Raw genomic sequence first — 27,305 nt, forward strand, 5'->3', positions numbered from 1 at the left:
GGTCAGAGCGGCATAGTGACTTACGAAACTTTCGTTGAGCATTGCGATTTTGGATCCTCCGCCTCGTGGCAATGTCAATGGTACTGCTGTTTTCATCACTCTCCATGTTCCTCCCAGATGACAATTCGAGTGTCAATGGCATCGATCCATTCGTCGGTGCGTCCTTCATCTGAGCGATCATCGTTTCTATGAAGCGATTGGCAACGAGTCAGTCAGGCAGGTTAAATGGATTAGTGGCTTTCGTGAAGATTGTCCGCAGATTACAAAACGCCACAGCCTCTAGCTAAGAGCGATCGCCTCTTCCAGATTCCCACCGCGCCAGTCTAAATACGACCACGAGCGACAGTCTGGTCCGCATATCGGCAAATTGCTATGGTTATGGCCACCGAGCCCAGAAGAAGCGGTGGAGTTGTGCAGCTGCTGGGAGGCTGTTCTGTCCATTAACCCCTGTCCGTCAATGTGAAAGAGATTAGTGAATGATCGTCAAGCGGGGAGAAGGTAGGGTCGAAACTTGGAGACGTGAACGTGCAGTGGACTGGCGTTTCAACGTCCTATTGACTGCTGTCTAGTCGGTATGAATCTGATGTGAGCAGGTGATGTGTTCGTAATCCATATTTCGAGCCTGGACGGTTTGAGGCTCCTCAAGGTGCCAATCAGTTGTGTTAAAGACTTGCAGGAGATTGCTACTGACATGGCCATTGATAAAAATCTCCCTCGTTTTGCCTTTGGTAGGGCGCACAGTAGGGGTGGCCAGGATACATCGATGTAACGAATTGATATCTCTACCAATCAGGACCAGGTGTGTACATGTCAGGCCTGCCAATTCTACATCTCCCCAATCGCGATCAACTCGGAATTCTAGAAGAGATTGACAGATAACGTGTGGACCGATCCGTTACGAAATCGGCCAGGACCTGCCTTGCTATAGTTTCAGCCTCTCCCGCGTAACAACAAATTTTCCGAGCGCATTGAAGAAGAACTATCATTTATCCGAAGACCACAGAGCGTCCTAGGTAATTACGACTATGATAGAGCTACTCCTGGCCTGTAAACACTAATTATCTCAAAAGGACCAACCCTTGTCGGCCGCCGAATCCTGTCTAAACACCTCGTACGCTACACATGGAATGATGAGCCTCAGCCTTAGGAATTCAACTTGAAGGCTATGGAAGTAGTAGCCAATCTCACGACAGTCTGAAGAGAGGGGTAGAGAGTGGCTTGCAGACTCTGGATGGACCGTTTGACAGTCGCATCAACACGTCAGGGACCAGAGTATAGTTCGTCTGGGCGCCTGGACCATCCATTTCTGGACTTGTGCTACCTATTACTGTAAGCAACATGCTTCCTTGTTGAAATCTGAGATAGCGGTCTGACTAGAGAATTCTGTGACATCCGCATATCGTGTTTGATGATAGGTCGCACATAGCCCTAGGGTCGAAAGGGCGATGTTTCACAGATCACACGATATATCTCGACATCATCTACCTGCCCATCTCAGCTTGTATAGGGTATCTCCAAAAGCCATCTCAACTTTAGTTTATAACCAAAATGGAAAAAAGGACAGATAGCTTCCGGGTGATCGACATCGGAGCAGGCCCAAGAGGGCTCTTCCTAGCGCATACCCTGACCCTCGAAAATATTGACTATGTTATTCTCGGGCGACACCCAAACTTACTCAGTGACTACGGCCAGATCATATTCACAAGGCGTCAGAGCGTGCGATTGCTCGATCAGATCGGGCTCTTCGAAAAGGCGCAGAAGGTGGCTATCCCGTTACACGCGAAGAAACGGATTTATGGTGTCTCGGGGGAGGTTCTGACCACGAGCCGGCTCTGGAAGGATATGGAGGGGAAATATGTACCCATCTATCTGGAAATTCCAAACTGTTTCACTGGATCAGCACTAATTGATGAGATAGTCATGGATACCCTTTCCTGCCTATTCTCCGCCCGGACTATGTCAAACTCCTCTACTCAAACCTCAAAGACAAAGAAACGAGAGTTAGAACCTCGTTTGAAGTCATCGACATTGAGACAGTACCCGGTGGCGTCCGCGTGCATCTAAAGGAAACCACGCTATGTCAGCAGACGAGAGATATTCGCTGGACTCGGATGGTAAGAGCGTCGCGATGGGATACACGTTGCAACGGAGGAACTCGTGGACTAGGGCTTCGCCGATGCCGCCTTGGCCGCACCTGACAGGGCCGGGGGATTAGTGAGTACTATTGAGCTGGGAAAGTTAAGGGTAGGTGTTCGTGTCTTTACGTACCCAGTGACGAGGGCGAACTTTGCTGTTTCTCCTTTCTGCATATTTGTGTGGTGTTTGGTTCTGTGAAATTGGTGGGATGGAGGTTTTGAGAGGTTGTACAGAACTCCCTACCAGAGCAAGTAGGCGGGGCAAGAAGGATAAGGTATGTTCAGACCTTTGAGACTCAAGCCGTGTCGAATATTTCTAGAACCCAGAGCATATGTTCCAGGCTTCAGTTTCCCTCCGTATGCCCTCTAGCCCTAGTCGAGATGGACATCAAATCGGTGACGGTGCAGTCAGCTGACTGGGGCCTGAGGATCTATGCGCGATGATTAATGCTGCGGAGGTCAGCGTGGTTGACAGCGGTTTAAAGTCTGATACATAGCTTGGAAAGAGTATTGTTTATCGATTGTCATCATGCAACGTTTATCAAGCTCGTTGCGTGGAGGGCCTCATTGTTGACGGTAAGGGTTTTTCTAGTAGCGCGGGCTTATGCGTATAGTACATTGATGTCGGCAACTAGGATTCCAGCGGCTCGGTCTTTTGCGAGTGTCAGCGCGCAGGTTCTATCAATGCCGCTACCTAGGGCCATAAGTGTCAGCATATGGAGGTTTCAGTAGCTCAATTCGTGCGTGAATATTTAGCCTCCTCATTTACCTCCACCGACTATCAAAGCGTAGCCTGTAATGTGCATTATGTTTTGTATGACTCCAGGGAGGCTGCGGAAAGCTTGATGAAACTCTGCTAATAGGGTTTGCTTGTACCAACAAGCCATTCCAGCGTAGTAGGAGGTTTTCAGCGAATTTATGTTTCCGAGGCTCAGCGTTACGGTCATCCCAAATCGCTGTCCTTGGTCAGCGAGGAAATATATAAGTCATATGGACCAGAGTATGTGAAGTAGCGGTCAGGATACTGTCATGAAAGTCCACGAGTATATGTTTGAAGTTTGGGTTGCCTACCGTAAATGCATTTGTCTACCGGTCAACGTTGCTCATTCAACTGAAAGCATAACATTTCATCCAATAGACCGCCAATAGAGCCACTAACTCAGACTTAGACCGGGATGTTTGCTTCCAGTACCGTCGACATTGGTCTTGCAAGCCAGTCGGACAGCGGCAGGTCCGCAGCCCCCAAAGCCACACCCAGTGAGGCAGGCTCGACCAGCCCCGATGGAAGTCGGTCGGGTGCAATCAACGCCTATGGCGGTTATTTCCTACAGGAAGATGTCCGGAATTTTGACAACTCGTTCTTCGAGATCAACAATATAGAAGCTACATACATGGACCCGCAGCAGAGGAAGCTACTCGAGGTAATCTTTGAGTGCTTTGAGGACGCTGGTGCAACGCTAGAGGGCATGTCTGGTTCTTGCACTAGTGTCTACGTGGGCAACTTCACGGTCGATTAGTCGGCTATGCAAACGAGGGACCCGGACTACTTGCATTGCTTTGTTGCGACGAGGTCGGGGACTGCGATCATGTCGAATCACACAGGTATCTGAGCCATATAAAGCATTACCCAAAAGGGAAGGAGGGCGGGTCGGGCGGGCTTAGACTCGTGTGCGAGGAGCCAAATACCCTGTCGCCCGAGCCGTTCCATTGTGCCCCATCATACCATAGCCGTTAGCGGAAAAATTACCTGCTTCTAGAAAAACGCACCGAAAGATCTATCGGGGGTGGTCCATACCTATAGCTTACTGTGGAATTTTATCCGCCTACCTCGGCAGGATATCACAAAGACCTGGACCCCCTGGGAGACAAGATACCATTCTCATCCAGGCGGCGAATGGACGATGTCTATGGTCGCTAGGTATGGCAATATCCTGCCGCGGAGGCCACTACGGGATGCTGGGGAACAAAGAAATCTAGTACAGTATAGCACAGCACAAAGAAGATTAGTCGATACCCACAAGATTCATCTTCCAGAAGTCGGTTGCATTGGCGATAAGTAGGCAAGTCAGTGATATTCCCGTCTTGTCTTCCACCTTGTTGATGTTCACGCTGCGGCTTGGCTGGACTGGGTAGGGAACCGGACATACATAGGTAAAAACACCCGTGTATATCCCTTCATACATACTCTCCAAATATCCACACGTGAAATTCACCTAAGACCAGTTCCGTCTCTTCCAAGTTCCGTCTTCTGGATGGAACTGCGCCCTATGAGTTTGGACAGTCATTTCTTTTATGTCTGCCGTGCCAGGCAACAAAGACTGGAATGTCAGGGAAGTCAGTGTTAGCCCAGGGATACGCCCGAATAGCCACCGCCCGCTGTAATGGAATCCTTTGTGAAGTCTGTGGTAGAGGTGGAGGGGAAGTAGACACTTTCCCGTCGACGGCAGGATTGAGAAATCGTGACTGTGATGACCTTGATCTAGCTGGGTACAAAGGAGGATGACCGGCAGTGGAATTTTCCCTCCCACACTGACTTCAAGTTTTCTGCAATATATCGTTTGCCTAAGGTGGCATTGACGACTTTTCGTTACAGATATTCGCAAAGCAAGGTGCTTGCCATACCGTTTCTTGAAGATAAATGACAAGAACTGACAGAATGCATGAGCCACCAGGTGAATCAAAGACATAGGCCCTGATAAGCACATTGCTTTACGGTACACAAAGACGCTTTCGATATCCCGTCTGTGGTTGACATGGTTGTCGGTTTACCATTCGTGGTCGCTGTAAATATTAATTCCAGATGGTACTTCACATCTTTATCCAACTAAAAAGGGATGATTGAGAAGTCCAGTGGTTGATTCTCGATCTTCTGGACGTTCCTGCAACGCTGACCAGAGAAAATTTGCAAGCTTCTTGGTATTTTCTTCACCAAAATCAGTCGGTAATCTCTCCCTAAGGTAGGAAGCAAATTTTTGATTGCCATGCTTAAATAGCTCGTGCATGAGAAATCGCAAAATCCCAAGAACCTCGTCAATCTTGCAGCCAAAAGATTCTATTGGGAAGAGTGGCTCATTTGTAGCAAGTTGGAATATCTATACCTGACGGTTAGATCATGTTAGGGATTAAGGATGGGGAAAATACCAAGCATCCTAGAGCCCATATGTCCACTTTCTCATTCCACGAATTGGGTTGGAGTAACTCAGGTGCCCTCAACCCTGTTGGCGTGACAGGAAGGAAATTATTTTGTGTCTTCCACATAGCTAGGGCAATAGTCAATAATCCATATTCTCGCATCACCGAAAGAGTTCAAACCTCCACCCATATCACCAATCTTGACTAGAAGTGTCGAAAAGGCTGCATTGTCTAACATTCCGCGGGGTCGCTGCGAAGTCATAAGATACCGCGGAGCACTGTTATCCATCTCAACTCCTGGAAGACATTTAACAGGACTAAATTCCGGTTCCGTGATCATTCCGCCTGACAAGTCACTGCCCAGGGTGAATAGTATGTTGGCTGGTTGGAGGTCTATTCACACATTAATATTATTATTTCGGGCATTTGGTACTGAAGATACATACCACCATGAATAAGTCCCTGGTCGTGAAGATAACTCAAGCCAAGCAATATTTGGTTCGAGATCTCTCGAACATAATCTGGGTAGCGTGGCTTTTCCCGAATAGTCATTGCTTGACCATCTGACATCATGACTGGGAACACAAGACAAAGGTGTAAGCCATTAGGCCCTTTGTGCTCAAACTGATCCAACAGTTGCAAAACATGATTTTTGCCTGGATGTTGTGTATCTGCTTTCGATAAGTGAAGGAGGACAGAACGTTCTTGGCTATTACTTGAGATTTCTGCTTTGAGAATCTTCAACGTAACATATCTTTCAAGCCTAGGGGACGTAAGTTTGATAGTCGCGGGCGAAATAAAGGAGAGATAATATGAGTGCAACCTTGTATCTTTGGCAATCCAAACTGTAGAAAACTGGCCAAATGCCCATTTCCCAACAATTCGATACCTGTGGTGGAAAGTGTCCTCGAGGTGAACTGGGTGGTAGCCTCCAGTACGATACTCTTCGACAGGTTCGACAACATCATGAATGCGTTCGAAGCGACGCATTTTCTCAATATGACGGATTCGAGGATGGCACGAGGCGTCTGTATCGCTGGAAAGCGACGGGGTGGAAGGCAAGGAACAGTTAGTTTGAAGAAGGATAAATGTAGGTGAGCCACCGGCGCTGTCCTGCAGTTCTTTGTGCATTCTGCAGTGCAGCTAAAGCGTTCCATGGTGGGTTAGCTTTCTTTGTCAAAAACCCACCGTCTTTAGTTTACAATATCCAACCAGCAGGGAAACGAGCAGTTGTTCGTAGACTATGGCCTAAGTCGTCTTGCTTAGGTTTACAAGACTCGCAATTTACTTTGATTTGGGGTGCACACCACGGGGAGAGGCATGGATGAAATGACCCAATTGGCTGGGTTGTTTACACCAATTTTGTAAAGCCTGATTGGTTACCTGACGCAAGACAGTAGGAATTCTGCGCCCTCTTCTAACAAAGGACTGATGCTTGGCAATGAATGATTCATCCCTCTATCTAGCGAAAGCGCATGAGTAGTGTCTGCCTCAAGGGTAAGAGCCAGATATGGTTGTGAGCCCTTGACCTTAAAGTAGTGTTCATTATCATATAACTGCCCTCCAACTCGCAGACAAAGCGTTCATGGCGCGCCGATTGGGAGTGAGAATGATCTGACATGGGACCACCGTGGATGTTTTAGAACCCCAGATTTAACTTCAGCCATCGACAGTATTTTTTTTTGGAAAGAGTAAGGCGCAGAAAAGACTCCGGTTTGCCACCCCTCCAAGGGAGGAATTGTGTTCTGCAGGGTAACACACTCCCCTCCACCGCAAGTGCTCCTGATGAGATAGCATCGCGCTGAAAGTAATGTGTATTAATGCTTACTGGGTAGCCCGCATCAACCTGGAGCCGCCCGATGCGGCCTTGTCCACGCTCCCGCTATCCGGAAAGCGAGAGCAGTGGAAGACCGTAAGAATGAGGTACTGGTGCCCTGCTCGACAATGACAAAGGAAGATTCCCTAATCCGGAGTCAAATAATGAGCATGGAGGGGCCACACACCGGGCGAGTACTGTTCGTCTTACCTCCAACTTGGCTCCTGCCTGGCATTTAAAGGGGATTACCTGCCGCAGGAAGGTAGAACCCGCATTTCTATCTAACAACATCATCGCCCAAACCATGTCCTTATTACCTGCTGAGAGCGTTGAGCCCAAAGAACCTCCATCTGAGCCAGAACCTGAATTCTTCGCCCAGATTCCCTGGGTCGCCATGCACACTATCCTGTCGAACCTCCCAGATCTCCCGACACTAGACAGACTGCGCAATACATCCCCTAGTGTTGATGCCTTTTTATATACATATAATGACCTGTTTGCCAGTATAGTGGACAGAATTACTGAAAATACGGCTCGCGAGAAAGGGCTATTGCCGCATGTCCAGCACGCCATAAGGCTCATCGTGCTTATCTGGATCAAACGTTGGCGGCCAGGCGAGGGGTCAAACGATAAAAGACCACCACCTTTTGTTCCTGATGAAGTTATCCTGCAGGGACTAAAGGATGTGCGAGAGAGATCCACAAGGCCTATTGCAGAGAATCTGAGCAATATCTTTCGAAAAATACCTCGCTCAACGCCATCAAGTATCCTCCGTCGGTTGGTTAGCCTTATCAATTGGCTATATCATCTTTGTCAAGCAGCCTTTCAAGAGATGCACATCAAGGCTTTGCAGCTCCCTGTAGCGCATAGGGCCGGCGTGTATTGGAGGCACAATCTAGACACGGGCAGAGTGGTTGATCCAAGCAAACGGCCCCCAGGCATTCCATACGTCCCTTGTGATATCGGTACGCTCACGTGGCTTGAGGAGCAGCGAATATTAGCCAGCCTTTTATGTGTGGTCTTGTTCTGGGAGCTCCGCGAGGTGTTTCTTGAGTGCCGGATAACTTCTGTCTGGGGTGAGCCTGTCACGCTGGCAATACACAACAATTTTAACGTGGAAGAGTTCTGGGAAGCGGTCCTTGGGCCTAACTGTAGGGGCCAGATAGAACAAATTGCTACGATTGCGCAGTGGATCGATCTTCGAGCCGGCCGGCGTGAGGAGGTGCCTCGGTGGTTGGACCACGGGGGGACTTCAGCCGACCACGAATATTGCCCCCAGTACACATCCATGACGGATGATCAGTGAGAGGACGCGGAATCAAGTATTGGTACTTTGCACTCTACTGAAGGGCTCATGTGTCTACAGTGGTGCCAAGACGACAACCTATCGCCCCTGCGATTTGTGGAAATGGAAGTATTTCGCCCGTATGGGCTTGCCTTTTGGGACAAGATTAGATTGCATGCTCTAGGATTCTCTGATGACATAGGGTATCACAGTATGTGGTTTGCCTACTCTTCTATATTGAATGAGCGCGACTGGAAGCGCCTACAGGAGCGGCAAGCGGAATGGACCAGGCACCAATAGGCCCTGATAAATATCAAATAAATAACATTATATGCAGTCTTGTCACAGGCCTCTCCCAGGTAAAGGCACAGGGCCAACATTAAAACCACACTATCGAGAAATCCGACCACAGGCCCAGGTCCCGACATGAATTGACGCCAACACTCGGCCCTGTCTTAGGTGGCGCTCCTTTGCGCCGGGGTATCAACAGGGTCAATCCTAAAATAAAGCGCCAGATTCTCCCCAAAATACGTGACCGTGATTTCCGACACAGCCCTCACCCCCAACTGGGTCTTGTGCTGGAGCAAGAGCCAGCCAATACCACGGCCATTGGGCGTGTAAAGGAGTGCGTTGAATTCAGGCGAGCCCGGTTTGAAAGTCTTGCTCTCGATGGTTGTCCAGTCAAGGTCTTCTTTTGGGTCGTAACCAAGCGCCCATTTGGCGATTTTGTTCGTCTCCGTGTTGGCGATGAATATCCGGTAGACGTGCTTGATGTCGTAGTTCTTCTCGCCGCTCCTGTTGTCAAGCGTTTCCCGCACGTAAGAGGTATTGTTGAAGGTGACTTTTGGTCGTCGCTAATAGGAGTTCTGCAAGAGAAGTTGTTGATCTTTCAAGACAATAGGAACGGGGTATATATCTCATCCTCACAAGAGGCTGCCTGGAGTCTTTTCAAACCAGGGCAGACATAATACAAAGGAAATAATGCCACGACCCCTGCATGAATGCGTTGCCGATATAATAGTGAGCAAACGTTGTGCCACGAAGAACAAAGCCCTATATCCCTCCTGGCTTTGTGAATAACGAGATAGAATTTTGAACAACTGCCAGTCAATCACCACAACAAAACCAAGAGTACCTCCTCTACGCCAGAGTCTAAATATAGCAGACGGTCATAGCAAGTGGAAGGAATGACGTTCGACCCTGTATATCTTCAACAGTATGTCAAAAGCAGCTTGAAACATTTACCCTACGACAGGTTTACCGACGCTTAGTCAAACCCGTACTGTATCTGCATGTGCAGAGCATCTAAGGAGCATACTATGCCAGGAGTAGGAATGGTAAACGTTGTGAACGGTGCGGTTTACTTCAGCTACTACCACCAATAGCCATAGTAGCTCAAGCTGTTGTTGATCGAGCCAGGAATACGCTTGAAACTTATTGATTCGATAATACTATTGATGACCCGACTTTCGCTAGAGATATTGGACAGGGAGATGAATGGAGTTGCTGTGAATGCACCGACGGGAAACGTATCGTCGTAGTGACCTTCAACGCAGCGCTGAAATTGATTGAGCGGTGGGAACCTACGACTGAGGGCTGAGTCTGACTATGGTAGACTATCTAGCGCTGGGATTTCCCCCAGAGGATTGGTTCGCACCAATGTGGTTCACTTACTCCTTCGTATTAACAAGTGAAGATTGGGAGAACATAATGCAACGGCAGACTGAACAAATCAATCAATACAGACGGAGATAGCACGTTCTGTGTCTTTAACCAATCAGCTCGTGGAGTCCATGTCGGAGAGTGCAGAAGCTCTATCTAACTCGTCAATCATAACCAACAAAGATTGTAGAACATGAAAGTTCGTAGCATCACCAGGTATTTACAACGTACAACGTCTTTGGCGGACGCTTTTATTTTGTGACTAGGTACACCTGAAATCGGCAGAGGAAAGCAGCGAGCTCGGCTGCCCGGCGGCTCCAAATCTCCAATCCGACGGACGGTGATTTTGGTACCAGGAGGTAGTACTCAGAAGGCGCAAGGTGAGAGAGTCAAATTCCATCGGCGACATCATGCCATCCCTGACAGCCATTCTCGGACATACCCCTCGCAAGTGATCAATGCCCCTGGGATGACGATCCTAGGCCAGAAACCTTGGCATTACTTATCGCGCTTGATTGTACTGCTGTAGGTGAGGGGTCCAAAGCTTGGCTGGGAGGAGATAAGCCGAGTGCAGAGTTATAAGTGGCTGGTGCTATCCAGGTACTTACTCCAAGTAGCAGCGTAGCGGGGAGGCCAAGAAATAAGTTGGAGATGAAGATGTCCCCGACAGAGGACTGGCTGGAATCTCAATGTAACGGTAGATAGGCTCGGAGAATAAAAGGGGGGGGGAGATCTGGTGGGAAACGCTTCGCTGTTATGTTACTTATCGGCGTTTGGCCATATTGCGTTGAAAGGGGCTAGAAACAGGAAAACCCGTCACAATGAGAGCTTTAACATCCGCAGGTCTTGCTCTTGGCTTTGCTTCTATGGCAAGGGCCGTTACGTATGGGTACAACCATGTTACTGTCGTGAAGGACTCTGAGATTGTTGCTGGTGCTTTCGATGATGTGGACGATATTGAGCTTCTATCTCCAGCGTTCCTGAATCCCGACGCACTTCTTCCTGGGTTCAGCAATGGAACTCAGGGACCCTCTTCGCAAGATGAGATGGGTGGGTTGTACCAATTCACTTCGAGTCATTGACACTGGCTGACGTTTTATTAGAGACGTTCCTGGAGGAAGTAGTCTCACGAAACGACTACATGACCTATGCCATGGCAAACTTTACATCGGAGGAACACCGCTCATTTCCCTACGTCTACCTCTCCACCAAATCCAGCACCCCCAATCGCCGCAGCGGTTCTCCCAAAGTGCGCGTATGGATCCAGGGAGGCGTACACGGCAACGAGCCCGCCGGCGACGAAACCACACAAGCACTCCTAGGCAAATTCGACGCCAACCCCGAATGGGCCGCCTCAATACTAGAGAAACTAGACCTCGTCATACTCCCGCGATATAACCCGGACGGCGAGTTCTACTTCCAGCGCACCCTCGCCACCAACTTCGACCCTAACCGCGACCACATCAAGCTTGCGCGCCAGCAAACGCGCGACATCAAACAGCTGATGAACAAATTTAATCCGCATATTGCAGTTGATATGCACGAGTATTCTGCCTACAGGACCTTCGGCGACGGGAAATACGTCCACGGCGCAGACGGTCTATTCTCAGCGGCCAAGAACCTCAATATCAATGAGGGGATCCGGACGCTCTCGGAGGAGCTATTCGCAAAGAACATCGCGGACGACATGGAAGCCGCTGGTCTTCGCGCTGAGCCATACGTGACGGGGTCTTCTGTATCGAATTCCTCCATCGTCGCTGATTTTGCGGAAGCTGGCACAGACGGCAAGATCGGTCGTAATGCGATGGGGCTGACACAGGCAGTTGTCTTTCTGCTCGAGACGCGCGGTATTGGGCTTGCTGATCAGGAGTTCCAACGTCGTACTGCTGCGGGCCTTACTATGCTGAGTAGTATTGTGCAGAGTGCGGCCGACAACGCGGTGGAGGTATTCCAGACGATCGAGGGCGGGATTGACGAGTTTATTCAATCTACTGACGATGTCGTTATCACGGACTACAGTCAGGTTGAGACCCGTCCGTTTACAATGGTCGACGTGGATAATGGGAGTGTTGTCCACCCGGCCGTTCGATTCACGTCGACGACGCCCTCTCTCGCTAATCTCACTCGCTCCCGTCCGGAAAGCTACCTCATCCCCGTGGCTTGGGCTGACCTCGCCGAGCGCCTTCGCGTATCTGGTCTGGAAGTCGAGACGTTGAGCGAACCCTTTGAAGGGACCGTCGAGGTGCTGACTATCTCCACCGCCGAGATCGATTCCTCATACTACGAAGGCGTGATTCGCGTGACGGTTACGACGGAAGGCAGTGAGCAAGAACTGAGTCTGCCGAGTGGTAGCTTCCGAGTGAGCACGAGACAGAAGAACGCTGCGTTGGCGATGGTAGCGCTTGAGCCGGAGAATATTGACTCTTATGTCTCGTTTAATATCGTGCCGGTTGAGGTGGGGGATGAGTATCCTGTTTTCAGGGTGATTTCTTAGATATAGACATTCTTACCCCTCCGGGTGATTATTGATTGCTAGCTTTTGACTGGCGACTCAGGGCCGCGAGGACACGTTTGTATATAGGTATTTCGATTCCAAATTCTTCCTAGGGGACGTGAAAACGTGCACAATGTTCCCTGCTCAACACCTACAAAATTTATTGCTTCTCGTATTTCAAGGAAATTGCTCAGCCAGGGCTGTTCCGCCTCTCTTCACTCAAGTCCAGTGCCCCAAAGGCTAGGAGGTAGGTAGGTAGAGCTAAGCAGATCCAAATCCCGCAAGAACCTCTACTTATAAGAACCCTAGGAGCCCCAAAGAACTCATCCATATATCCACGCGTTGAGGAAGGAACAACTGACATGATATGAATTCAAGTTAGGAAGGCGCGGCGGCGCGGGTTGCTCTTTCCCTTTCTAGTAAGGAGGGACAAAGTAGGTGCAAACCAGGGAAAGCGCAAATACCAAACCATCTCCGGCCGGGCTGGGGCTTTAAGCGCAGCAGAAACAGAGGAGGGAGGTGGGCAGCTTGGACTTTATATACCTCTATGACCAAGTAGATCTTGAGTCCCCGGACGTCAACGAGAACGGGTACCTGGACGCTGAGGCTATCGATGTTGCGCGGTGAGGATTGGAAAACGCTCATGCGGTCAGTGCCTGGGGCTCAGCCGTTCGACTACCGCAAGAGTTGATTCTTGTACTGCAGGTCGCACGATCGATCTGCCGTCTAGTGCCGGCGAGTCATTGTTGCCGGGATGGAGAGTTTCTGGGGCGACGCAGAGACGAAAGTCGATTTTGCGGGTGAGCTCAAGACTCGGCTAGAGGTAGACTCTTACAGCCCCGCGGTGGTGCATCTGGACCTTGATGTGCTGGATGACTCTGGCGGAAAGATTAATGACTATCCGTCGCCTGGGGGGTTATTCGAGGAGGAGTTGGTCTCTTGTATGGAGATTGTGGCGCGGATGATTATTCCGAGGTCTTTGACGGTTTGCGCTCTTGGTCCGGGTGTGGGAGATAGGGATAAGACTGCGGATATTGCTATTCGTGCTATTGTAACCTTTGTCAAGGGTATCTTGAGTAAAGGTGTTTCGAAGAGTGGGTGGTTACTTTCAATTCTGGGCTACTGGAAAAGTCCTCGAATGGGCATGGGGGACAATCTGGAGACACTGCGTACAGGACCCCAGAAGAATGCCTCGTCCCGAAAGCGATATCTTTTTGTAGGTTCTCTATACCGCAAACCAGTAGCTTTTACTCCCAGTATGTTAAGACAGATCGAGGGTGCTCCTGCTAGGAAGCAAGTGCGCACCCCGACCAGAATTCTCAACACAGCCGCTTGAATTTAACACCGCGGTAAAATAGCTTTGATGTCGCTATTTCCTGCATTTACTAGACAGTTCAGCTCATCTACAACGAACGAGTAGTCTGAATAAGATGCCTCTCTCTGGATTCTTAGGGCAAACAGTTGGAAAAGGGAGTCAGTCCCCATGGAAATTTCTTACCTGGGGTGTTGGTTTAGTGCTCAAAACCTGTGCCACGACATCTTGTGCACGTACCATGAGGCCCGTGCAATTAAGTGTGCAACTAGTGCTACAATCCCGTACCAGCGGTTCCCCTGGTGGTGATACATCCGCCAACCTTATTTCCGCGGTAACCCTAACTCCTGAAGCACCATACTACCAAGCCATTGGTCATGTCATCCCGCAACGTAATCGAACCATTGATTCCAGAACCTCCCACCTCATGGACGCGTAAACAAATTGATGCCAAGATGCCTGTCCAGTGCGTTAACCAAGCAAGAAATATCGGAGACGCGTGGGCCTTGACAGTCTCAGGCGTCGGCTCAAGGGTCATTCTTGGTGCCACTTGCGTATGGCAGCAACATTGTTAGATCAAGGCCGCTGCAACGTTGCGATATTTTTAGGAAGGCCGTGGTATAAAATGACCTCCCCACAGACCAGTTTCGAAGCTGTTCGAGCTACGCAAAATAACCAAGAAGGTTGCTGTTGAGGAAATTGATTGTTCTTCATCTTGATTTTTCGGAACTTCTCATCAATACGTCACAATGAAGCGAATGCTCCTTCTAACCACGCTCGCATCGTTGCTTGCCCTCGGCAAAGCTCTCCCATCCGTAGAGCTGGGTAGCGACGATGGCTCTGAGACCAACAATGCTACCGATATCAGCATTAGGAACTGTACGTACAGTCAGGCAGTCCAGTCAATGACTGGCTTACCACTCCCTCACTGATACCCATCACCTACTCCGATCCGCATAACTAACTCTCCACCCCAACCCACAGACGCCCTGTCCCTCCTAAAACGACAAGGCCTCGGGTCCGGCTCTGGTACCGGCGGCGGCGCCGGCGGCGGCTCAGGCTCCGGTTCAGATGGCGGCTCCGGCTCCTGCGACCGCTACACCGCAGGCCTCTGCTCCTGCCTCTGCCACCACAGCAGCTACTCATTCTACAAGTGCGGCACGGGCTCATGCCAATGCTTGAGTACCTACAACCAGGGATGCTACTACGCCTACGACTACTACCCATCTGGTGGGTATCCGTCCCCTGGCGACTTCAAGCAGCCGCAGTTGGACCACTGTAAGGATTATCCTTATTGTAATGAGGGGCCTGGTGGAGGCCATGGGGGTGGTGATGGGGGTGGTGGTGGTGGAGGCGGCGGCGGAGGAGGAGGAGGAGGCGGGGGAGGGGGAGGGGGAGGTGGTGATGGCGGGAACCGGCCTGGTGGGGACGGGGGTAATCAGGGTGGTGACCCTGGTGGTGGCCTAGCTGGTGGCCAAGGAGGTGCTCAGGGCGGAGCTATTCCTGGAGGTGATGCAGGCAATAACGGAGGTGGTGCGGGTGGTGCCGGGAACAATGCTGGCACCATTGGAGAAGGCGGGCCAGCCGGCGTCCCTGGCGGTAGCTCTGGGGGAAGCTCTGGAGGAAGCGTTCCTAGTGGGTCTTCCCCCTCTGGGGGCGCCGGTGGAAGCTCAATGAGCATTTTGCCTCGTCGCTGAACGTCATCTGCTGCCGAACTTATGAGAAAAGTTTAGCTTTTATATTTGTGATCAGTCAAAGCTTTGCTTCATTATGAGAATGTGGTAATCAGAGAGGAAAGAATGAAGGGGAAAATAGTGCTCATGGCTGAGAATCTTGTATAATACGTGTCTATTACGCTAAAAGTCTTTATGAATATTGCTACACTGCGAAACACTGAGTCACAGTGTTTATCATCACAGCAGATACAATTTTTATCAGAAAGTTCTTTTTATGTTTTTATTTTTGTATTTTCACACCCGGACGCTGTGCTAGTGCAAGAGGCGCGAAAGGGCTTGCGAGTACGATTGGAAGCTCCAGTCTGGCAGTGGCTATTTCGAGCCACAAATTGCTGGAAACTACTTCAAAGGATATCCAAGAGTACGAGACCCAAGATTACTCCCCGTGATCATGATCAGAGGCACAAATCGACGTACTACCTATACGGCACTGACATAGTTTATTTTAGGTTCGGGGGCGGCCCACGCGGGTGCGGCTGACGGGTCGAGCTTACCGTAATCGGTCGACACTCGACAGAGACGGTGTACCTATATATATATATATATAGGTAGTAAATTTATCTCCCGCGGAGCAGAACTTGTTGTGCAACAGCTTGCGTCCAGTGTGGCAGTCCATACATGCAGGTTTCAAGCCAGTTTGTGTTTACCTACGTGTAATCTGCAATCGCCATCAGACTAGGCAATGGTACCATACTTGATACATAGAGTGCTTTGGCGGAATATAGTTGAAGGACGGTACTTGGTCATATTGCTGTGGGTCTTCCAGTGAGCTAGGCTGCTAAGTGATAAAGAGTTCAACAGGCAACAACGCGTTGTCGGTGAGAAGCAAAGGATCACCATCCCTGTTTTTAGGAGTGCCACTAGGCTTTTTCAGAGGCTGAAGCGACTGTGAAGTCGCAAGAATCTGCCTTGCTGGTTGGCTGCCTGGAATCGTGTAATCGCAAGCTTTTCTCCATCCCAAGAAACCACTTTCAGCTGCTGTATCTCCGAGGGAAAAGCGCTGTGTATACCTACACTTTGCAAAGAATTTCACTGGCGAAACAAGACCTCCAGAGCAGAGCCGCAAATAAATACGGAGCACAATTATTACTATGCCGCCATACCAAGATTTCCGCGCGAAACAAGAACTTCTCGAGGCCCTTCTGAAGGAATACAGGATTGAATTCGTCCGATCATCAGATGACGAAACCCGAGCGAACCTTCGAGCCGAGTTCGAATTTACTGAAAAGATCGAGCAATTAACCTTTCGGAATTACGCCCAAGGCAACAACGAGACAGACCCAGCGATCGTGGAGAACAATGTCAAACGGGCACGAAATCTCATGCTAACTGTTGACCGGTGCGCGCGGTTTGAGGTGAACGAGGATCAGTGGCGGCGGGAAGTTGAGAATGCCGTGTTTGGGGTTTTGAGAAGGCCGATGATCTGGTAGGTTTTACTTCCTTTCGAACGGCAACGTGGACCCCCAGGTGACCCAAGTCTTGAACAGCTCGACGTGCAATAAAAGACTGTGGAGAGCCGGGATCGAGTTTCCTATCGACCTGACGCTGGATAATGATGAGCTCCTCGACAATTTGGAGAAGCGCCGGGGTAAGCGCGCGACCTGTTCATGTCTAGTCCCTCGATTTCAAAGGTAGGAGACAATTCCCATTATTAATGCAATGTTTTAGAGCTGCAGTTGATAAGTTGTCCGGGTCCATTAGTGAAATGCCTGCGCCAGCCCACGTCTTCGATTTCAAAGTGGGCAAGATGGTTCGATACGAACCGAATCTCGGGAAACGAGTGGTGAAGGGAAAGCATCCAGACCTCGTCGTGGGGCTGTCAAACAGCCACAAATTCGAAAGGACTCTCGCCGCAACCTTGGAAGTTGAAGGCGACGCTGATGAAAATGAGACCGTTGGGAGTGTGTTGAAAACAAACCTGTTTGCAAGCCCCAGCGGAATGATATTTCCGTTCCTTGTCCTAGAGGCGAAACAGGGAAGAGCACCAGAGAGCCATAGAGATATTGAGCGGCAAATGGCTCTCCCAGCCTACGAAATGCTGCGTATGCAGACTTGTCTCCTTGAAAAGTCTACCTTGGTAGACCGCAGCAACCGACTACCCAGAGTGTGGCTCATATCGTCAAGGGCGGAAATTTGGAAAGTGTCCATCGGTACTGCAGTTCCAGCACGCGGTAACGGATACGACTATGTAGGTTCAATACCCAGTCTTTCTAATCTCAAGCCTGATTGCTGTTGTAACATTACTAATGTCCAGACAGAGTATCTATCATTTATGGACGGGTGATATCTCCACGGATACAGGAGCTCTGAAACTTGTCTCACTCCTTGATGGCATTCTCGATTGGGCTCGAGACATCTATCGGATGGATGTGTTTGATCATCTGCGTTCTATGGCGGCCATTCAAGATTCCGATGATCCCTTGAATCGGCCGACCATGTCCCCGGTAGCTGAGGTCTTCGAAAGATTGAGCATGACGCCCTCAAACGCTCCAAACATACCTGCTGTTCCAGATTTTCCAAGCTGTGTTCGGAAATACAGATCCGGCTGGGTCATAGATGGGAGACGCCTCACTAGAACAGGTGGTGGGCTCCGGATTAACAAAGACAACATTGATAAGTTATTCCAGACACTTGAACAAGAAGGCCAAGCACAACAATTTGCCAGGAGGCTCTGGGGCTCTCTGTCTGCTGGCTCAGTCTACTGTTCAGATGATTCAAGGATTGATTATCTGAGGAGCATTTGGCTGGACGCGACGCGTGGGAAGCGATCTCAAATGGTAGGGCCCTTTTACATTCTATGGAATCAGAGCTGGTGTTTCTGTGCGCACTTAGGACAATACGAAAAACTAAACTTTGTCTCCATAACCGAAGAATGCATTGATCAAGTATACGAGCGTGCGAGATTTACTTCGCGCGATCGTCAAAGACTCAGTGATGTGAAGGATAATCGGAAGTGTGTGTCTAATGAGGTGCTCAAATTGCGTATCCTGCTACAAGCATGTGGGGTGAGAATGTCTATCGCTGCCGGGCGGTTTGAGGACTATCATCGACTCTCGAAGTCAACGTGTTGCCACAACGAAAATATGTTTGCTGATGGAGCACCTTTCCCCAGTTGGAGCGTATGCTTCCAGTGCATCCCCAAGACGTCCGAGAATGTCATGTTCACCAGCCCCAATGATTGCTTTGAGTCATGGCAGGACGCTGAGATAAAAGTCTGTTCCTTTGGGCACGGGTATATTTTGGACATGAAAGACTTGCGTACGCTCCAACGCGGCGAGAAGGAACATACACCACCCCCGCTATATCTTGTCGTATACGAAGATATCTCAAAACTATCTACGTCTACCGTCGAGGAATACCTTGCCCGCGCCCTGCACGAGGGTGCCATCTTCAATGCTATGTACCAGCGCGATTGCTCATGCCCTCATGTTGAATATATGATTGAACATAGCAAGGCTCCCCGGACGCGCAGAAGAACGGAGACCCTGGTTTCTTCATGGCAAGGAGAGCTCAACTCGTCTTTACATCTTTCTTACCCAGCTACACAATTCCATGCTAATAATGGCACACAGCATCCCTCTGTGTCATTCAGTCCCGTACAACATCCCGCATCATCCCTTGCTGGAGACGGTCCACTTCCCCCTCTTCCGCCATACCGTCCCAATATCGCTACAATATCTTCTACTCTACATTCTGCATTGCGTCCTGCGCCGGACGATCCAAATAATTCTTTGCTACCTCCTGCACCACCACGTCCCGATTCTGCTGCATTACCTTCTGCTTTGCGTTCTCCATTGCGTCCTACGCCATGCATTCCAAATCGCCCCTCGTTACCTCCTACACCTTACCCTCCACCACATCTCCCATTTTCACTTGGACGCTACCTCTCTGAGGGTGATGCATCTAATCTTCCCCAACGTCTTCCATTACCACCTTCATACTCTCTCCCAGATAATGATCAGCCAATGTTGGGCGATTATTCATCTGAATTCGGTAGCAGCAGCACGGATAGTGAAATGTCCTAGTCTGGAGCTAAAGACGTGAATACTTTATATACTACAAACCTCACATTTTCCGCACTACTCTCAGGCACAATTGAACTGGATGGTAGAGACTCAATAATAGTCACGAAATGCCCGACTTCCGAGGAAAGGTCATCGGCTCAAGCAGAAGCTCTCCTGGATTGACGTAGATAATTCCTTTGCTTTTCTCAGTCTCACATCATGCACGGAGTAATTGACTATGTCGATGTATACCAGTTTCTTTGATCACATTATTAGGCGAAAATGGATATTAAACGCCTGCTAATTGTCCGCTTTGTTCACCGCGTCCTGCGACAAGACGTCGGGATCAAGCGGATAGGCGATGACGTAGCAGGTACTGCAATATATGTGCCTGCAGTGATATTGGTTCCAAAACAAGCGCGTCTCTTTGGCTGGGCAAGGGAAGATAAAGTTGGTTTCATCATGTTATGTGCTGAGTCGAGACAGCGAGCAGAGGAGCGAACACCTCACCCGTACACTCCTTTCAGCAGAGCGAGATTCAGTCTAAGTATCTTGCAAGAATGACAGTGAGAGTACGGATGCTTATAAAGGTGCGAGCTGATTTAAATGAATCCCATATCATGTGCCGTCTGGGTTTCTTCGTCCGTGTTATTTGTCCTCCGCCAAGGCTGCTCATATAATATACCACCCGTTATCAAAGAGCTGCCAATCCTCCTCTGTGTAGTAACAAGTTTCCAAGAGTAAATTTTCGCCGGATTTGGGTTTTGGCATTCCGTTAAACGGGATCATAAGGAGACGCTTTGTAGGATTATGGATATTTGCAACATTAACGAAGTGGAAGGCATTGCAGTTAAGTACCTAGCCAAGTTAGAACAATATAGAACAATATAGGTACATGGCATAGTACTAACTTTAAAATTTGCTGCTCACGGCCGCGTTGCATGACTCGATCTCTGTTTCTAGCTCGGTACCACCATATTTCCACCCTCCTAGCTTTCTTTCCGTCATTGTGATCTTTTCGTCCCTGATAAGAGTTTTGTTTCTGGCGACGATATCCTTCGTTGCTCTGGTAATATCTTGCTGTTGAGAAGCCATGTTATTGTAGGGGCTGCTTTATTCCTGGAAGATAGAGTAATGTTGGTTCATACCTACCTACCTAAATTAGAATGTGGTGGAACTCCTGGATGCCCAAGCATTTTCCGCACGGGATACGGCCTCTTTCGCGTCAGGTGACCTTGCAGGTCAAGGATGCCGCGTGCCAGGCGGGAGTATGGCGCAGCAAACGATGGTATAACGTAAGTCGCAAGAGTGTGCAGGGGAGCATAGTGTCGAAGGAGATGGAGGTGACGGTGCAAGGGAAAGGACAGTGATATGGGGGCGGAGCCAAAACATAGAAAACGCGGCGGAAAGTCACCGGTAGGTAGGGTATAGCATGACAGTACATAAGGAAAGGAAAGAGAGAGTGCCAACAGCAACCGACGGGGGAGAAGGCCATTCATATGGCCCCGGCTCCAATCCCCATCGAAGGCTCCAGCAGATCGACTGACCTGCCTAGAAAAGCAAACAAGCATGGCCCATGCCCATCTGGAGCCAAGGACGTGACCTTGGAACTTCTCAAACTGGCGAAGGACATTTGCATTAGCCTTGTTCTCCTCTAGAACCGTCAAACAGGGAAGGCTGCCACCGTCCTCTAGCCCCCTGGCATCTGCCCACCCATGGCCGTCCCGACCACCCAACCACGGCATGTGGTTTTGCCTTTGGCAAGAAGCGCGCACCTAGATGTGACTCAAGCCCGCTGGGTACAGAAGACAAGAAGGCGTGGCATCAGCCTTGTTCTTCGCAACCACCGTCAAGGAGGAAGCTCACCACCACCCCCAATCCCCCAGTATCTGATTACCCATGCCCATATCCCAACCACCCAGCCTTAGACATAGGGCTGTGCCTCTGGCAAGAAGTACGCACCTAGATGTTTCAGTTTGAGTTCACGATTGATCAAGGAGATATACTTGCCCGATGCTTAAAGTACAGTTGAGTTCCCATGCCCGACCCAACCTACCCAACCACGGCATGGAAAGGTGCCTTTGGCAAGAGAAACGTACTTATGAAGATGGCCCAGGCCCGCCCAGCCAGCCCAACCATAGGTCTGGGTTTACTGAAGTCGAAAGCCTGTGGTGTTTCAGTATTGATTGATAGTAGGTTGAGAAGGATACTTGCCTAATGATTGAGCTGAAGTTGAGGTCCCATGCCCGTCCCTTCCACCCGCCAGAGCATGAGTCGTTGGGTGAAGTCGAGTTTGTCGTGTCGGTATAGACGGTCTGGTCCGTCGAGTTCGTTCGTCCGTCGAGTTCGTTCGATTTGTCGAGTCGCTCGGCCGATGTGTCGATATGTCGAAGTATGCTGGTAGCCAGCAGTTCCAAAAAAGTATGACCCAAGCCCGTCCCAGCCACCCAACCAAAGCTTGGTCGCAAAGTACAGGTGCAAGCACACTGACTTTTGCAAGCACAAAAAAAGAAGCACACTGAGCTATGCAAATTACAGGCGCAGAACACACTGAGTTATGTGAAGTACTGGTGCGCACACACTGAGGTAAGCAAAATACAGGTGGGAAGCGCGCTGAGGATTGCAAGGTACAGGTGCGTGCACACTGAGTTATGCAAAGTACGAGTGAGAACACGCTGAGTTGTGCAAGGTATAGGTGAGAACACGCTGAGGTATGCAAATACAGGTGCTGAGCAACGCTAAGTTATGCAAAGTACAGGTGAGAACACGCTGAGTTGTGCAAGGTACAGGTGCAAGAGAGATCCTGGCCCGCCCTGCCACCCACCAGAGCCAGAGATACAGGTACAGAGCACACAGATCCCATGCCGCCCCAACCACCCACCGAGCAAGGGGGTGAAAGCCAGGTGCTGTTAGGCACACTGACCAACACAAATCAGGTACTGTGAGGCACACTGGACAACGCAAGAACAGGTGCTGTGAGGCACACTGCTCAAAACACAAACGCAGGTACTGTTAGGCACACTGCTCAAAGCAAAACAAGAAGTAAACGCAGAAAACAAAAACAAGCCCTTACCACCCCGACCTCCCACCGGGCAAGGAAAGAGCAGAGACGCGTAGAATAAGAGAGTAGACATGAGAAAGTGAAACGTAGAGATTATCAAGTGAAGCTGTACTCGCAGTCAGAATCGGTCTGCCCATTAGGTTCCTTTGGAAATCATAATATTTCATTCCTGAGACAGAGACAAAATGAGTACTTGTTGACTCCATACTTACTATGATGGCATTGGTAAAAGTACTCACTCAGTAGACCAGATAGAAGGGTACTTATCTGGGGATCTTTCCCAAGAGTCTGTATCTCATGCCCGACCCTGCCATCCTCCAAGGCATGGTAAATGGCGAAATGTAATGTAGAGATGATATCAAAAGTCGACTTAAGATGAAAGGTAGATGGAGTCAAGATAAAGTAGAATGTGTCGTCCCAATGGACTTGAAAATGAAATAAAGGATAATGTTGAAAATGAAGTAGAAAGTAAAATAGAAAGTAAGGTAAAAAAACAAAGTAGATCACACCAAGCCAAAGAAGCCACACAGTTCGAACTCGAGCACCAAAAGCGCAATCGAAACCGTTAGCCAAGATCCATCAAAGGCCATCCTCACCCAAACGAAAGGGACCACGTACCGTTGCACCCCCACCTCCAGCATCTGATAACCCATGCCCATATCCCAACCACCCAGCCGTGGCATGGGGCTGTGCCCTGGCAAGATTAGCACTTACCTGGAGTATGGTATTTCCACGGCCCGTCCCTGCCGCCCTACCAGCGGGCCTGGTGCCTAGATAGTTAGCAACTAGATGGGTTAGTTCCCTGGCCCAACCCAACCTTCCCAACCAAGCCAGGTACCTAGATAAGTCAACAACTAGATGGGTTAGTTCGATATGGTCTCGCCAGGCCCGTCCCAACCGCCCAACCAGGACCTGGGTGCGTTTTGCCGTTTACATGATATAGAGTACAATGTTAGCTGTGTTTACTACGGTGGTAAATGGTGCAGTTACTTTCACTACACACCGCCCTTCCCCGTGTCGGAGAACCCATGCCCGTCCCAGCCACTAAACCACTGACGAGCAGGTTTAGTTTCGAGTTTGTCACCAAGCCCGACCCTTGGTCCCATCCGAGGGCCTGGTAGGCTGCGTTGTTGATACATTGACATGTCAGTCATGTCAGGATACGATGCGTAGGCTACGGAGTACTTACTACAGTTGCTTGTCAACATTTGATATCTGATGCCCAACCGAGGAACCGGATAGTCGATGGTATGCTGGCAGCATGTTAGTCAAGTCTACTGTTCGCTTGCTACGGAGTACTTACTACGCTGTTTTGGTCGATATTGAATGGCCCGGGCACATCCGCATCGGCCCATGTATGGTTGGTATAGGATCATGTTAGTCAAGTTTACTACTATCAAGCCAACCCCACGAAGTACTTACTGTACCTCTCCCAGTGCCAAATGTCCCGTGCCCAACCCATCCTCCCGTCCAAGGCATGAAGCAGTCGAAGTCGAAGTGTTGAGTTGGGTCGACAATGGCCACCACCCTCCCATTCTCGGCCAGTTAATGGCTCGATGCGGTATTGCGAAGTCCATTGTCAGTCAAGTCCATCATCAAGCAGAAGTGATTGACTCACCTTTTCCATCACGACGAACCTCCATACCCTGGCCCAACCCTGCCACCCTACCAAGGCCAGTCTGTTGCGTTGGTCTGCGATGGTTAGTAAGGCGGAGTGGGTGACTGGGTAGATGCTATAAGATAGAAGGTAGATAGAAAAGGTGTGAAAGATAGCAGAAAGATCACAAGAAGAGGATGATGTGGGTAAGTCGAAGAAGATGAGATGTAGATAGCAAAGATAGAAGCCCTGGCCCAACCCTTCCACCCGCCAAGGGCCAGTTTGTCGCGTTGGGCTGTGTCGATGTGGGTAAGTAAAAGAAGATAAGAAGTAAATGGCGAAGATGGAAGAAGATAGCAGAAAGATAACAAAAGAAGAAGTGTGTGTCGCGTTGGGCTGTGATCCGGGTAAGTAAAAGAAGATGAGAAGTAAATGTCAAAGATCAGAAGAAGATAACGAAAATATAGAAAGAAGAAGAGAGTGACCCTGGCCCACCCTGCCACCCAACCAAGAGCCAGTGTCGCGTTGGGCTGTGATGTGAGTAAGTAAAAGAAATGGGATGTAAAAGTCAAAGATAAGAAGAAGATGATCAAAAGATAACCAAAGAAAGAGTGAGTGTCGTGTTGGGCTGTGCTGATGTGGGTAGGGGGAAAAGATAAGAAGTAAGTGGCAAAGATTGAAATAAAGATGACAAGAAGAAAAGGCAGCAAAGAGATGCCCTGGCCCAACCCTACCACCCGACCGTGGACCAAGATAGCAGTAGATGGCAGTAGATGATTGAGATGAGAGAAGGATGGCAGAAAATGAGCAGTCAAGTAAAAGCATAACACAGAGACAGGGAGACAGAACGCAATAAATTCAACCAACAAGTGCAAACAATAAGCAGAAAGATATGCGAACAATGCAAAAAGAATGAAGAAAGATGGAAAAAGAAGACAAGGAGCTGACGAAGAAGATGCACACGAAACACAGGAAGATGAGGAAATAAATGCAAACGGAACGCAGCAACATGCAAACAGAAGCAGAAAGATAACCAGGCAAACGCAAGCAGAACAAGATAGTAAGAAAATGTTTCCTAGGCCCAACCCAGCCAACCCAACCATATGGGCTCGGAGTGACGAGAGGGAAAGAAAGTAAGAAACGAGAAAGTTGTGATAGAATAAGAGAAGGCCAAGCAGGGACAACAAGAAACCAAGCAACAAGAACGAAACGTAAACCAGAAAGCAGGACTTACTAGTAACCAAGTGATGCACGCAAGAAACAAGAAGACAAGAAAGGAAAGGGGATTCCCAGACCCAACCCAGCCAACCCAACCATATGGGCCTGAGATGACGAGAACGAAAGTAAGAAAGTAGAAAGTCGGAAGATGAGAGAGGCCAAGCAGTGACAACAAGAAACAAAGACGATGACCAAGAAGATGCACGCAAGGAACAACAAGAAGCCAAGAAGCAGAACGATACCAACGAGATGCACCCAAGAAAGAACAAGAAACCAGAACGCAGAACAATGCCAAGGAAATGCACACAAGAAACAACCAGATGACAAAGAAAAGTGAGGTCCCCAGGCCCAACCCAGCCTACCCAACCATATGGGCCTGGAGAAGATGAGGGAGATGAACGGGCAGACCATTACATGAGATGAGGGGCAGGTAGCGCAAGAAAAGTCAGGGCAAGGAACGTAGGGTGTCAGGGTAAGGGGCAGGGGCAGGGGAAAGAGAGAGAGTCGAGTCGAGTCGGGAGTTGGAAGAAAGAAGAAATCCAGCGCTCAGCCGGGAGGCAGGACGGGAATATATAGTGGAAGTACTGCTAGCTGCGACCGCTCCGGAGCTCCCAAGATCACCGGAATCACCAGATCTATAGTCCCCAGTAAATCGGAAATAGTGAATGAAGTTCATAGACGGAAGTTGACAGTGAACGTTATCTATAGAGAGAAGGTCCCGACCAATGGTCGGCGATTAGCGGGTGGCGCCCCACAGGCCACCCGAACCTTAATTTGACTTCCCGCGAGTTCCTGGCCAATCATCGCTCGGCCGAACTATGGCTTCACTCCAGGTTAGGCCAGGGCAGTCCAGGGCAGTCCAGGTCCAACTTAATCATGGTTTTGTCCCTGTTCCTGAATTCCTACTCGCCAGGCACACTAGATTACCACCCCCTGAGTGACAGTTCCAGTACCTATCTTGCCCTGCCAACCTTGATTTCAGTCTATACAATGGCTCTCTACTGGTCTCGCTCTGCAAGGCCGCTTCATACGGTCACTTCTAGCCGCTACTACGCTGCCCATTGTGTCCGAGCCCATCATTCCTCGCACATAGTTCTCAGCAGAGAGGGCAGGACGAACTCAGTCAACTTCGTTCAAACACCCTACTCGCTCGCTCTGCACGGCCGCCGCCTCGTACGATATGTCTGACGAGGAGTTGAGTTCATCAATTTCGAAATAGCTCGTCTGTCGCTCTCTAGCCTCCTATCCAGTCAAGTTCTTGCGCTTGCTAATCGCGGCCAAGAGTGTTCTCACTCAATCCCCGTTCGCTCAAGTAAGAAATCCGATCATCCGTAATCCCAGTACGCTGCAGAGCAAAAGAATCGCGGAAAAGAGGCAAGAAGATGATCATCATGCTGAAGTTCCACAGGGACTGTCCGCCGGATAGACCCAGAAACCGACCGTTAAAAGATCAGCCTCTCAGTAAAGATGGATCTGGCCTGATTGTAGGGCAGTCCTGTGAATTCACGGTGTAAAGTCAATCATCAGGGGCTCCGAGGAACTCATCCTCCATACTAAACAGCTGTAATCTCAACCTGGTTTCCTACCGTCATGCCATCTCATCATGAAGCCCCACTCTAAAGTCTACTCGAGTCTGTTCCTTGACTCCCTATCCACTGAAACTGACCCTCGCTCTTTCCGCAGCCTACGACGCAAGTATGCTATACTTAACAGAAGCTCAAAAGCGCTACGAGGTGGCAAAGAAGACGAAGAGCCCGGCGAGGTAAGGCGAGGCACAACAAGCCAGCGTATAGGGACAAACGAAGTGAGGAAGGTACGGCCGAAACTCGTCCAGATCGCTCTTTCCTGCTGGC

The 27,305-nt window shown here is 49.6% G+C and overlaps 10 protein-coding genes across 10 annotated transcripts; 7 read left to right on the top strand and 3 right to left on the bottom strand.

Moving 5' to 3' along the window:
• Nucleotides 1–1,548: 1,548 nt before the first annotated feature.
• On the top strand, nt 1,549–3,652 carry BDV14DRAFT_196951 (uncharacterized protein; the record flags this gene model as incomplete). Its single annotated transcript, XM_073772553.1, has 2 exons — nt 1,549–1,857; nt 3,305–3,652. 2 exons carry the CDS (start codon nt 1,549–1,551, stop codon nt 3,650–3,652), a joined length of 657 nt encoding a protein of 218 aa, XP_073631613.1.
• Nucleotides 3,653–4,951: 1,299 nt separating this feature from the next.
• On the bottom strand, nt 4,952–6,257 carry BDV14DRAFT_187730 (serine protein kinase; the record flags this gene model as incomplete). Its single annotated transcript, XM_073770986.1, has 5 exons — nt 4,952–5,203; nt 5,277–5,395; nt 5,448–5,660; nt 5,714–6,030; nt 6,091–6,257. 5 exons carry the CDS (start codon nt 6,255–6,257, stop codon nt 4,952–4,954), a joined length of 1,068 nt encoding a protein of 355 aa, XP_073631614.1.
• A 1,571-nt stretch (nt 6,258–7,828) lies between these two features.
• BDV14DRAFT_167490 (uncharacterized protein) lies at nt 7,829–8,498 on the top strand. The gene has a single exon (XM_073767686.1). It carries the CDS (start codon nt 7,916–7,918, stop codon nt 8,387–8,389), a length of 474 nt encoding a protein of 157 aa, XP_073631615.1. The 5' UTR covers nt 7,829–7,915; the 3' UTR covers nt 8,390–8,498.
• Nucleotides 8,499–8,823: 325 nt separating this feature from the next.
• BDV14DRAFT_196954 (uncharacterized protein) lies at nt 8,824–9,334 on the bottom strand (the record flags this gene model as incomplete). Its single annotated transcript, XM_073772554.1, has 2 exons — nt 8,824–9,222; nt 9,323–9,334. The coding sequence occupies 2 exons, from the start codon at nt 9,332–9,334 to the stop codon at nt 8,824–8,826; spliced, it is 411 nt and encodes a 136-aa protein (XP_073631616.1).
• Nucleotides 9,335–10,851: 1,517 nt separating this feature from the next.
• BDV14DRAFT_211721 (M14 family metallopeptidase) lies at nt 10,852–12,675 on the top strand (the record flags this gene model as incomplete). The annotated part of the gene is made up of 2 exons (XM_073776150.1): nt 10,852–11,080; nt 11,134–12,675. 2 exons carry the CDS (start codon nt 10,852–10,854, stop codon nt 12,522–12,524), a joined length of 1,620 nt encoding a protein of 539 aa, XP_073631617.1. The 3' UTR covers nt 12,525–12,675.
• Nucleotides 12,676–13,278: 603 nt separating this feature from the next.
• On the top strand, nt 13,279–13,860 carry BDV14DRAFT_196956 (uncharacterized protein; the record flags this gene model as incomplete). The annotated part of the gene is made up of 1 exon (XM_073772555.1): nt 13,279–13,860. One exon carries the CDS (start codon nt 13,279–13,281, stop codon nt 13,858–13,860), a length of 582 nt encoding a protein of 193 aa, XP_073631618.1.
• Nucleotides 13,861–14,585: 725 nt separating this feature from the next.
• On the top strand, nt 14,586–15,533 carry BDV14DRAFT_196957 (uncharacterized protein; the record flags this gene model as incomplete). Its single annotated transcript, XM_073772556.1, has 2 exons — nt 14,586–14,715; nt 14,821–15,533. 2 exons carry the CDS (start codon nt 14,586–14,588, stop codon nt 15,531–15,533), a joined length of 843 nt encoding a protein of 280 aa, XP_073631619.1.
• Nucleotides 15,534–16,663: 1,130 nt separating this feature from the next.
• On the top strand, nt 16,664–17,002 carry BDV14DRAFT_196958 (uncharacterized protein; the record flags this gene model as incomplete). Its single annotated transcript, XM_073772557.1, has 1 exon — nt 16,664–17,002. The coding sequence occupies one exon, from the start codon at nt 16,664–16,666 to the stop codon at nt 17,000–17,002; it is 339 nt and encodes a 112-aa protein (XP_073631620.1).
• A 1,025-nt stretch (nt 17,003–18,027) lies between these two features.
• Nucleotides 18,028–18,349, top strand: BDV14DRAFT_167491 (uncharacterized protein). The gene has a single exon (XM_073767687.1). It carries the CDS (start codon nt 18,129–18,131, stop codon nt 18,303–18,305), a length of 177 nt encoding a protein of 58 aa, XP_073631621.1. The 5' UTR covers nt 18,028–18,128; the 3' UTR covers nt 18,306–18,349.
• A 6,828-nt stretch (nt 18,350–25,177) lies between these two features.
• BDV14DRAFT_167493 (uncharacterized protein) lies at nt 25,178–25,964 on the bottom strand. Its single transcript, XM_073767688.1, has one exon. The coding sequence runs from the start codon at nt 25,861–25,863 to the stop codon at nt 25,468–25,470; it is 396 nt and encodes a 131-aa protein (XP_073631622.1). The 5' UTR covers nt 25,864–25,964; the 3' UTR covers nt 25,178–25,467.
• Between the last annotated feature and the right edge of the window lie 1,341 nt (nt 25,965–27,305).

This window comes from Aspergillus stella-maris (genome assembly GCF_047715825.1).
Source record: "Aspergillus stella-maris strain CBS 113639 unplaced genomic scaffold BDV14scaffold_8, whole genome shotgun sequence".
In the NCBI taxonomy this organism is placed as follows: domain Eukaryota; kingdom Fungi; phylum Ascomycota; class Eurotiomycetes; order Eurotiales; family Aspergillaceae; genus Aspergillus; species Aspergillus stella-maris.